The following is an 11,940-nucleotide window of genomic DNA, read 5'->3' on the forward strand; positions in this document are numbered from 1 at the left end:
GGGATTGCGGTGACAGATCCGCCGTATCTATCCCTATCTGCTCGGGGCATTAAATTCGCGCGATGCCAGTACCGGTGCCGTCAGCGGCTGGTTCCTCTTGAATCGGTTAACATTCCGCTGTACGCGCTGCTTCAGCTTTCAATTAAACGCTTGCACATCACCAGCTGGACACCGTCTCGTCGGCGGTTTTAACTTGGTCTAAATCCTGCCAGAGGATTTGAAGATGTTGGCCATTTTATGGGCTGACTTTAGGCTAAGAGGTGGGTTTTAAAAAAAGAACGAAGGAAAAGGTCGAGGGATAGGAAGATTAGATCTAGCTGGAATTTTAATTTATTGCTAATGGGGGAAACGCGTTGGATATGAGTTTTAAAGTAGCGTAGTGTATAAGCTTTATCGAAGAAATGTTTAAATCGTCTGCTGCTTATTTTTTCTACTTTACGAGTGTTTTATATTTTATATTTTGATTATCTGTTAAAACATAAGAAGAAAAGCTGAAAAATACATAATGATTTAAATTCTAATGAACCACCCCACCGATCCAACTAACCGGATTCTTTTTTCTCTCTGCGCACCACCTAAACAGACCATTTTCATAGAAGATGCAACCGAAACAGGATTTTGTTCGGTGTTAATGAACACGCCGCTTACCGAGTGATTATTTTTGATAAAAGTTAAAACGAACTTTCCTGGCTCTCTCGTGTACGAGCTCGACTAATGAAAAAAAAAAAAAAAAAGAAAAAAAAGAAAGAAACAGAGAAACCGGGACCGTGAGTTCTTCGGTGGTCGCAACTTTTTCAAACCATTTTCCCTTTAATTGTAAATTGTTCTCGTAATTTCACTTAATTGCGACGAAGATGAGGTCTAGACTTTTTAATCTCATTCTAATTTCGCGAATTATACGCAAACGGATGAAAAAATAGGAAGGTGGAACGATTAACAGAGTTTTTGCCACTGAAATGAAAAAAGAGTTCTGTTTCCTTACCATTCCGCGATATCAAAGGATATCTTTTAAAAGAGATAAAAGTTTTATAGTAGTAAATATTAAAACAGTACTATCGTTAAAAACGATCCATTACCTTTCAACAAAAGTTTAAAAGAGGCAAAACATTTAAATTATTAATCCTCCCCTAATCGGAAGCAATTTTTATATCGATTATTTTCATTTCCTCTTACTTCAATGTTGTTTCAGCTTTCATATAATATTTGAATTGGAAAAATTATACATATCGACAAATATTGTTATCACTTTTACTAATGTGAATTTATTGTACAATTATCCTCCTTCCCCTTGTCAAATATTTTAACTTTGCAAGTTACTTTAAAATATAGTAATTGGGAAAAAATATTTACAAACATCGCACATACACAATTGTACAATTATTTTTATCTTTTATATTTTTACATAAGCCATTTGTCGAATGATCTTTTCATTGAATATTCGAGGATTAAATTACCATCCTAAATTTCTATTCCACGTTCTCCTTTTTTTTTCATCCGACTGCATTCGTTTTCTATCGAATATTAACGAAGTGAATGAAATGCTTGCGATAACAGTCGCTGACGTCCCCTGCGGTCAAGGAAATGTCGGTACACGCACGGCAAGACTGATCGGAGGGCAAAATGCGATTCCTCATGAGTTCCCTTGGATGGTGAGCATAAGCAGAAAAGGTGGACACTTCTGCGGCGGTACCATTCTTAATTCAAGATTCATCCTGACCGCAGCGCACTGCCTGTGCTCGTGAGTAAACTGTGCATCCTCTATTTTATGCGCGCACGTTTGAATTAAACAACGATTTAATAAATAATTGTCATTGGTTCAATATTTAGATAACGATCAATTATGAAATTGTAGAATATTATACAGGCAGAGTAAAAACAGTTTGGATATCGCGTTCCTAATTGGACGTAATGGAATTACTTAAATCTAGACATGAAACAAACACGCGATGCATATTATTTCACCGTTTCGTGGAGTACCGTTTGTTTAAAAGTTAGTTATTTGCCGACGGAATATCGACGAAAAATACATCCTTGTATCAAATATTATCTCAAGTAAAGGTAATTGATTTTGCAATATTGTTCCGAGTTAACATTCTAACCAAACATTGTAATTACGTCATTTGACGCTCAAGTAAATATTTTCGTAGTAATCACGATGAATGAAACATCGATTTTCGTGACGATGAAAATTATTCAGATACTTTAAGAATTTTCTAAATCTTCTTTAAAATCGTAAAAATATTAAAGAAGAAAAGTACAAAAAAAGCCATCGAAGGAAGTTGATTGTTCCATTCTTTTCGAACGTCGAATTCATCGAAAAAGAAAAGAGAAAGAAACTTCGTTACCTAGAAGACCGCCCGATATCCAATGCCTTGAATATTTTTACAATATTATTTATAAATTCAAAATAAATTCGGCCGGCCCATTCAACTCGTTTCCTCGACAGTTGGCGGAATATAATGACAAAAAAAAAAAGAACAAAAAAAAGAAAAAGAAAGAAGGAGCATCTAAATTTCAAAGCATTACAATATCGATCGAACCGGATAGTTTATACCCCCATTCTTTGCAATAATGCTGGTGTACGCGGTATTCGCGTAATCAATATGCAGGTTGCCATCGAAAATATTCATGGCAGAAAACCGACTGTTTCTTCATGGAAAGCTGCCCATTGTTCCCTGTAATCGAATCTACGAGCACACAGTTATAGAATGAGGGAGAAAGGGAGGGAAATAGAAAGAGATAAAGGGAGAGAAAAAGAGATCTTATCGGGGATATTCACAGTGGCGCCCGTGTGCCAAAATTTTCGGTATCGGCACTGAAATGTCAGCGAAAAACACGAGCAACCATCTTGTCCAACAAACCGTGGTTGCAATTATTCCGATCCGATCTCGAGGATTGAATGCCGATATATTCGAGGTTAAACTTCGTTTAACGGAAACGCTACTCATTTCTCGACATGCAAATGCATCCTTCGACGCGAACACTGTGGAAACGTAATGTTACGAATGTAATACAGAGATATACGATTGGCCGTGATGACAGAAAGTCTCGTTTGTACATTTTTCGGTGAGCAACGAATCATATAAGCTACAAATATCTATCTATTTTTCCAAGCGCGAAACTGGAGAGATATTGAAACAGGAATACAGGCGAGGAAATATCACTCGAAAGTTCGATTCGAGTGGCTCGATTTTTTTTTCTTTTTTTTTTGTTGGAACTGGGGAGGAAAGGGGGGAGGTTGCGTAAAAAAAGAAAGAAGAGAAAAGAGAAAGAAAGAAAGAAAAAAAAAAATAAAGCTTCGCAAGTGACTGCGTCATAATCCACTTAATCCACTCATGCAATCTATGCGAATCTGTGCCAGATTTAAAAACCTAGAAGTCTGCGTGTTGCGCGCTGCGGCGATTACGCTCCGTAGTTTGCAAAAATCATCACGCCCGGCGAAAGGATAAAAAAGTTTAATGCGCGCCTCTCTAGAAATTACGTAACGTGTCAGGGGGAGGGTGGGAGGAAAAAGGGTGGAAAACAAAAAGAGGAGAATGAAAGAAGAGGGAATACTACGAAATTTCAGCACCGCGCTACGTCTATTTTTATCGTGTCCACTTTCGCGTGAAACATTTTCCCATGGAAAGGAATTACAGATATATTAAGAATCATCGCAACATAAAATGAATATGATCGGATGAAAAATTAAGAGGAGCCGAAGAGAACGATCCGAAAAATTAATAAACGTTTATGAGTGTCCAAACGTTTCGTTCAATTTGTAGAAGCAGTTTTACCAGTATTTACGAATTAATTACAAACAACATTTGCTAATTAATAATTTATTGTACAATACTACTTAGTATATACTACTAAAAATATTCACCATTTAAATACAACTAGTTGTATTCATTAGAAGATTCTTAATTAAAAAAATCGGGAAAAGAGAATTTGTCGAGTAACGAAACAATTATAAGACTCGATGATTACATTATTACATAATTGCCTTTCGGAAATCAAATTGAATCGGATCAGTGTAATACGCTGTTACATGTAAGCGCGTGTATAAAGAATAAAATCGTTACAGTCTGATTTGTCCGTGATTCTATTAATTAAGGTACATCTTGTTAAAAATAATTAAATATCCGGATATTTTTCAACGCTGGTGTACGCGGTGGTGTATATGCACAACGTATACGCGAATAATGCCCGCGTGGTGGAATATCGAGCGTCGTTAACAGGACAAACGTGTTCCTCTGACTTGCTGTCTGGCTTTGTGATTATCGAACGGCTGGATAAACGGCCAATCACTTCGTTAAAATTATATAAAAGGACGGGGACTGTGTGACGTTTCCCAATGTCCCGTCGCGTCGTCCCCTGTGGTCGTATATGCACGCGGGACACGATATCGATGTTAATTGGAGCGACGATTACATTTTAAATGAAACCTCGGGCGTATTTTTCCGGCGAGCGGGCAAGTCGAATGGAAATGCAAAGAGCAAGTTAAAAAACTGCCTGTGCCGTTGTTTACCCGCGTAAACACTGTCGCCAAATAGAGTCAAGAGGCGGCCTTTTATTAAATGCCAGGGTGAAAAACGTTTCTCCCATGGCCAGAAGTGAACGCGCGCCTGTGTGGATACGCGAATCAATCCGACAACGAACTTGCATAACACGGCGTTTTCATCGTTTATATTAACGGAAACGGCGTTTTAAGGGGATGTAACAAATGTTACGAAGAATCGTGTTGGCTCCGATACCCGGCACAATCCTTGCCGAACAATTAACAGACTGAATCAGACAAACGAAATTATTTACACGATCGATCGGATCGTTCCCGTTATTAACAACGACCCTTCCCCAATATTCATGGAATTGTCCGCGATTAATTATGCAATACCGTTGCCGATGATGCACCGCGTCGGTTCTTCGTTTGATCGGCGAATAGAATTTATTTTCGTCGAATTACATTTCGCGAATTATCGTTCCCGCGGAAAACGCTGTACGTAGAATGAGAATTTTCTAAAAAAAATCGAAATACAAAGAACAGAAATAAATGACAAACACTGTAAATAACAAGACTATTTTCACTCTTAATTACTGTAAACTATCAAAGTTAAAGATTAAATGATTCAAACCTTCAAATTCATTATAATCTTCATTTAAATTCATTTAGATATTCGAATTTTCAATTTAGTTTAATTTTCAACTCATTTCGTAGAGAATGTAAAATACAAAGTAAAATCAAATGTCACAACACTTCAATCGTCTAATATAGATTATTATTTCCAAACCAATTATATTCGAAGATTTTATACTGAGGATTTCGAGGATTGTAAATCGATGTTCGAAGCAGAGTATTACATACTAAAGATAAAAGGAGAGGAAGAACGGCGGAGAGAATGTGCCAGTGGTTCAATTTAAAAGTAATTTTCCACGCTTCTCATTTGAAGGAAATCACACGCGAAGCGTCGTAATACGACCCTGCACACTCTTCCAATCACTGGGGCTAAAATCCAGAGAGGGTTTCGAAAATATTCGTGATACTTTTTTCTCGCGGGTACAGCGCGCGGAGATTTATGTGGAACAGTGTCCATGCAGGTGTAATTAAACGTCGAGACAGTGGTGTTGCGCGATGAAACGTGTAGGCATTCTCTGTCTTTGTCTTCAACGGGTGTACATACAACGGAAACAGAACGAGAGTGAGAGAGAGAGAGAGAGAGAGAGAGAGAGAGAGAGAGAGAGAGAGAGAGAGAGAGAGAGAGATGACAGAGAAAGGGGCTGAAGCTGGACAGGGTGGCCATAGAGAGAATCCAACGGAGCTTCGGCGTTGTAAACCATGATTGCGTGTAGATTACAGACCACTCGGTAATTGCTAGCGGCCATGCAAAACGCATGACAAAATGTTGCCAGCTAGCGTGAGATCGTGAAAATATATCCGACTCCGAACCATTGTCCGCGTTTTCTTTATCGTTCACGGAAACGGCCGAAATAAATTTCATTAATGCGGTTCCGCGCGCGAAAGAGAATTATTTGTTAAGCTATCGCCGGAGGAGAAAAAAAAAATAGAAAGAAAAGAAACGAGAGCGCGGGGGGAAATGGCTGCAAACGTTCGAAGAGTTACGAACACGCCGCGGAATAAAATATCGATCCGACGGTCCTCGTTATTAGTTGGAACATTGTGCGATAATGTTTTCGGCAATTAATAATAATTGAAGTGAATTTCGAACACACGAGCGCTGCATTATCGACAAAATCGAAGCCGACCGGAAGCGAAGTTCATTCAACGAAACATTCGGCAACCCTTCTTTCTACCCGCAGACGAGTTTACAAGCGAATTAACGGTACGATTAATGGCCGAGTTGCCAGTTAAAAAGGCCACTCCCCTTGGCTGGTGGCGCGATCCAAGCGTTTAGCCAGCGGTGCATTTTAATTGGAAGGGGCGCGATGATAAGGGCAGGGAGTAACTATGATGATGCATCCGTGCTAAATCGTATAATCCACAACGGGGTGTCGGAACAATGGGGCTGCCTCGACGAAGGTAGAAGGGTCCATTAAGACGGGGATGGTTGTCTTTACAAAAAGAGACGAACCTTGAAGCTCGGAATACGACTCGAGTGTGATTGTACTATTCGCGAGTCGTTAGAATCAGGGCAACGAAGAAACTGGGACGAAACACCTCCTCGTCCCCCTTCGTTTCTCAACGGACGCGTGAGATGGAAACTGCCATAATTTCATTAATTATTCCGAAGCCGCGTCGACCAATTAATTAAGCGAAACCACTGCGTTTCGAAACCGTTCAAAAACCAATATACGAAACGTTTGCACCAGCGGGAAACAAAAACTTATATAATTGCGGGCAGAGGTACGAACGGGTTGCCTCGTTATTTTAGAAATATCGAGGGGGACGAAGGGGATAGAAGAGACGTTGATTAAAAAGATAGGACGAAAAATCTGGCGCTGTCTTTATTCCGTGCATTTATACCTCTTGGTTGCTTGTGCACTTAACTTTCACGATGATTACTTGCCGGCGTCATTACTGGACTTTGACTCTTTGCGAACCGGAAACGGGCGGAGTACCAAGCTATTTGTCCTACTTGGCCTACATGTATCCGTAATGCGTGTAAAGTGGAAGTTATAACTTGTCGTTTTTCAAAGGGACGTTCTCGAGGAGCTTTAAAGCGCAAGGATTTACAAGATGCGAGTTTAAGAAAGTGGCGTGTAATGTATACGTTTTTGGGAAGTGCTGGGAATGTGCGGTAAAATGGAATCGTGCCTCTTCGCTTAAAAGTTTCCGTCACGTTTAGAAAGATTAAGAAATATAGAAAATAATTTTCCTCGATTTCAATGAAATTTCCTCATCCCCTTTCACAATGAAAATACCATCTTTAAAGCGATCTACAATTTACAGACAAACACTTTCTCCTTTGATTCAGAGCGAATTCTGTAATTCCTATCGGTCAATTACGGATCAATCTCGGCGAGTACAATCTAAAGGGTCCGGAAGTGCCGCCGTCGAAAGAAGAGAGAGTGACGAACGCTATCATGCACCCTGGCCACAAATGCGGAAAATACGTGGACGATATTGCCCTTTTGGAATTGGCAAGGCCGATCACTTGGTCGGAGAGCGTGAAACCCGCCTGTTTACCTGTGGCCACAGGGAAACCAGGGTATAGCGCCTTCGGCGGAGAGCTGGCCAAGGTCGCTGGATGGGGTTGGTTTGGCGAAGATAGATCCAAATGTAAGTAAATAATTCCGCTTCGTCCCACAACTCTTCCTTTTGCCTTGGTAATTCGCTTGGCAACCGAGGACATTAATTACTTGGCGTTTCATCGAATTAATGGACGATATAAGAGAAAATCGTTGGTTCTGCTATTTCTAAGGTCATTTCGAAACGGATTTCCTAGCGTACCACTAATTTTATCGTCGAATTAAATACGTATAAAGGCAGCAAAAACTTTACATTACACAGCGCCGGCAGTCGATCTGTTTTCGATAATGATATTGTAAGGGGGGAACACGAAAGTAGAACAGGTGTGCCGCGAAAGTTTCCTCCCAACGACTAAGTAAGCGAATTCTACTTTGGTCGAAATCGCGTTCCACCAAAGTTCCTGCTCGCTGCCTTAAATTAATGGGGCCAACGTCGAGTCGAACTTTGGCCAAAAAGGACCCTCGATGAAATCAAATTTCTGCTTAACTCGAACGCTTCCACATTCACAATTCGCATTCCAGAGCACTGGAAGCTCTTCTGAATAGACCATGGAGGATATACTGATGATTCTTGATACTTTCATTAATATTCAAACTTTACTCAAGAATATACGAACAAAATGGTCCCTGTCTTATAATACTTTCCGTTTCAATTTTCATAATTTATCGAAGATCATCAAGGTTCATCAATTATCTTTTTAATAGCTTTAATCAGTTTATTCTAGTAATATGCTGATTATAACCGTTTTGATAAAGTAAAATCTTTAAGGCTCGTATATGTACGTCTGATACCAGCCTTATATATACCGCTGAACATTTTTCTTTCTTTCAATTTTCAAATATAGCTTTCGAATATTAAAAGTACAATGTGATTTCTCTATAAATAAGTGAATTCCCAACAATTAAAACAAAATTAAATGTCTCGATTTCAAGCATCCGAAATCATGTCCGATTAAAAATCTTTTATCAGCAGAGCTAGTCTATCGAAATTAAAACTATTCTATTCTATTATTTTGTCTACGCAGATAAACGAGCGGACGTGCTGCAGAAAGTGGAGGTTCGCGTGATCGAGAACAACGTATGTCGCGAGTGGTACGCGAGTCAGGGCAAGTCGACCCGCGTCGAGTCGGAGCAAATGTGCGCCGGCTACGAAGAAGGTGGCCGCGATTCTTGCTGGGTAAGTGAAAACCTCTCGTCTATTATCTATCCTCTCGTTTATATACTCTTGCTCAAAAATTAATATTTGGTATTTATAATAAAATTTTTCAATTGCACGTGTAATTATTAATATATTGACATTTTTACAAATTCTTTGTTCAATAAAGTATTATTTAATTTTCTCGAATTTGAAGCAAGTATGGTACTTACTCTAAGACCTTTGAGCGGAAGTGTATGTGCCGTTGTGTGTATCGATCTTCTTCCCATTCATGTGCAACTGGTTAAGCAGAGGACCACATGTCACTCGTTCGTGTACGAAATTCACGCCCTGTCGAACAACCGCGACACGTATTTCAATAAATATCCGGCGTACTCGCGTAGATGCGTATGCAGGTTGAATTAACAGGCAGAGATTGGACTGGATCTCCGGGCAACAGAGCAAATCGCTCAACCACAAAACAGCTAGAGGGACAGAGAAAAAAAAGAAGGATGAAGGATTGAAAACCGTGAAAAATATGTTGACAAAATATTGCGGTCTGGTATAACGTAATTATCGGAACGGGTAACTGCGAGGAAAAAAATGTTTCCAGGTGTTTCCAACTCGATACATTTCATCGCGGATTTACGACTTCGTTCACGGGTCATTTGATGAACCAGCTCGCATTGTTTTAACATTTGACCGTTCGTGGTTATGCAATGAATAATCACACATTAACACAAAGCTTTGAAATTATTAAATATAAATTATTACATGTGATTATCACAATAATTATATAAAATACTGTTATATTTATATTTCTTTGGTTGGCAGGCAAAGGAAATTGAAATACATATCAAAATTGTTAGTTTTACAGAAAAATATTACTTCAAATATTTAAAATGCAATATTAAATCAGATGTTTGATTTTGAACGTAAAAGACCATTATACTTATTATATATACGTCGCTTTTTTAAGATTAGATTACTTTCTTGCTCGTCCACCAGAGATTAAAATCTCCCGCTTGAGTAAAATATAAAATCCATGTTTATATGTACATTATAATAAATATTAATCTGACAATATAAAACTGGAAAAAAAATTTTACTGTTTGGATTTTTCGTAAAAACATATACGTATATATGTATTTCCTTTCAGGCTGATAGTGGCGGACCTTTGATGATCGGAAATCAGCCTAGTAACGTGATGGTCGTAGGGGTGGTCTCATCAGGAGTTGGATGTGCTCGACCGCGACTTCCAGGTGTGTACACCCGAGTTTCAGAATACATATCCTGGATCACGCAACACGTACTACGATGAAACGAAAATTGAAAATTTCATTCGTTTCACTTTCTACATAAGACTATGTATCGTAGGCATTTTCTGTGAATCTACTTAAAGAAAAAGAATTAAGTGTCATAGAAAGCTAGAATTTTTTTTTTAAGAAGTTTAAAACATAAATGTCTGGATTAGCTTTATTAGAGAGTCTCAAGTTGTTGGAAGACTACTTTGAAAGATAAATAATGAAAACTAATATAAAGTGTAAGATATCACCTGTAATATATGTTTTATAGATAACAAGAATTATTAATTATAGAACAAAGTTAAAGTCATTATTGTAAAATATAAATAATTCACGAGATTGTCTTTATCTAGTCAATACTTATATTTTAATTATTATATAGAAGATAATATATCATAAATAAATTGCCACGAAAGTATTGTATCTTAATCAAATGATTAACGCATAATTCTGTACAAAATTTTACATTTTAATGTAAATTTATCTATTCAATATATTATAATATATTTTATAAATTATATTCTTCTTTGTTTCCTTGGTCTTGGAGGATTGTATGATACTCTAGTATCATCCGTGATAGAAACAACGTTTACTCCTGCTAGCTGAAAACCTTTTATAGCACCCTGAATGGATACAAAAATACTTATTAAAAGTACATATATGCAGAATTTTTTAAAAGTTCGAAATGAGATTCTTTACTTTTTCTGAAAAGTACTGCATGCTTTTGAATTATGATTTCAATTTTTTATTAAAAAATTTTAATTTATACATTTCTATACTTACCATTCTGCCAGGTCCAATTCCCTGTATTCTCAACCTCACTGTTCTGAAGCCATTGTCAAGCATACGCTAGAAACATATAACACATTTACATTAAAAGAACATAAAAATTATAAGTTTGCATAGATATTATTAAAAAATCTTTCTTACTCTTCCAAATGTAATTGCGGTTTGTTGTGCTGCAATGTTAGTACCCTTCCTTGTATTTTTGAAACCTTCTATTCCAGCCGAATGTAACATTATTCCCTTTCCTATAAAAATATTGTTATGATAATACAAGGGTTGTAGAAGCAGTACTGACGAAATGATACTGTCATATTAAAGCTTTCCTTTATAATCAGTAAGGGACATTATTGTGTTGTTCGGAGTTGACTTTACATTAACAATATCTAACTCATTATATGCCTTGCCATCAAATATTTGATATGGCGTAGAAGCATCAGGAAATAATTTCTTTCTGAAATCAACATTATGAGAATATTAGTATAATACAGATAACTAAGTACAATGAAGTACAACATATTGCAAACGCCTGCAATATGAATATTTGTATAACACAGAATCAAATACTTACGAATCTGAGTCAGAAATAGTGACTGTGTCTTCTCCATCCATAATTATATCTCTTTTTTCTTCAACTCTTATTTTCTGATTTCCCATTCGAAATTGTTTCATTATATTTGAGGTTATATGAATATCTCGAAAATTAGTGTGTTTCAAATACGGTAATATCGTACAATTTTTATTAAACACAATCATACTTTTTGTTAAGGATCCTGTTGCAAATTGCAAAGTGGATAAAATCATCTTTATGCACGTAGATATTTTTAATTCAAAACTGAACAATTGACAAACTCTCCGTATCAAAACAGTAAATGCTGCACTCTGAAGTTCATTCCAATAGACTTAAAATCGCAATCATTTTAAAATTTATTTATATTCACAAGTCAAATAAATATTCAGGAAGAACAATTAAATAATATTCTAAATTTATATATGTATATACATATATGTTTAATACTATCTTACTTTTAA

The 11,940-nt window shown here is 37.2% G+C and overlaps 2 protein-coding genes across 3 annotated transcripts; one reads left to right on the forward strand and one right to left on the reverse strand.

The window, feature by feature from the left end:
* The first annotated feature begins 210 nt into the window (after positions 1-210).
* LOC122534286 (transmembrane protease serine 9-like) lies at positions 211-10,455 on the forward strand. The gene is made up of 5 exons (XM_043664784.1): positions 211-260; positions 1,555-1,738; positions 7,413-7,717; positions 8,712-8,863; positions 9,981-10,455. Exons 1-5 carry the CDS (start codon positions 224-226, stop codon positions 10,140-10,142), a joined length of 840 nt encoding a protein of 279 aa, XP_043520719.1. The 5' UTR covers positions 211-223; the 3' UTR covers positions 10,143-10,455.
* An 86-nt stretch (positions 10,456-10,541) lies between these two features.
* LOC122534287 (30S ribosomal protein S11) lies at positions 10,542-11,908 on the reverse strand. Of its 2 annotated transcripts, none has more exons than XM_043664787.1 (5): positions 11,480-11,908; positions 11,240-11,362; positions 11,056-11,161; positions 10,909-10,974; positions 10,542-10,748 (listed from the first exon to the last, which is right to left on the reverse strand). In XM_043664787.1, the coding sequence occupies exons 1-5, from the start codon at positions 11,710-11,712 to the stop codon at positions 10,641-10,643; spliced, it is 636 nt and encodes a 211-aa protein (XP_043520722.1). In that variant the 5' UTR covers positions 11,713-11,908; the 3' UTR covers positions 10,542-10,640. The 2 variants fall into 2 exon arrangements, with proteins under 2 accessions (XP_043520722.1, XP_043520721.1); XM_043664786.1 differs by having other exon boundaries at positions 11,056-11,156; positions 11,235-11,362; positions 11,480-11,905.
* Between the last annotated feature and the right edge of the window lie 32 nt (positions 11,909-11,940).

This window comes from Frieseomelitta varia, unplaced genomic scaffold (genome assembly GCF_011392965.1).
Source record: "Frieseomelitta varia isolate USP_RPSP 00005682 unplaced genomic scaffold, Fvar_1.2 scaffold_582, whole genome shotgun sequence".
NCBI lineage: Eukaryota > Metazoa > Arthropoda > Insecta > Hymenoptera > Apidae > Frieseomelitta > Frieseomelitta varia.

Bases quoted from the DNA above. Each gene is read 5' to 3' on its own strand.
- LOC122534286 (XM_043664784.1), top strand. From the start codon at position 224: ATGTTGGCCATTTTATGGGCTGACTTTAGGCTAAGAG. The intron at 261-1,554 runs GTGGGTTTTAAA...TTGCGATAACAG, and splicing joins GGCTGACTTTAGGCTAAGAG to TCGCTGACGTCCCCTGCGGT. The intron at 1,739-7,412 runs GTGAGTAAACTG...CCTTTGATTCAG, and splicing joins GCAGCGCACTGCCTGTGCTC to AGCGAATTCTGTAATTCCTA.
- LOC122534287 (XM_043664787.1), bottom strand. From the start codon at position 11,712: ATGATTTTATCCACTTTGCAATTTGCAACAGGATCCTTAACAAAAAGT. The intron at 11,363-11,479 runs GTAAGTATTTGA...TGTTGATTTCAG, and splicing joins ACTATTTCTGACTCAGATTC to AAAGAAATTATTTCCTGATG. The intron at 10,975-11,055 runs GTAAGAAAGATT...ATATGTTTCTAG, and splicing joins CCGCAATTACATTTGGAAGA to CGTATGCTTGACAATGGCTT.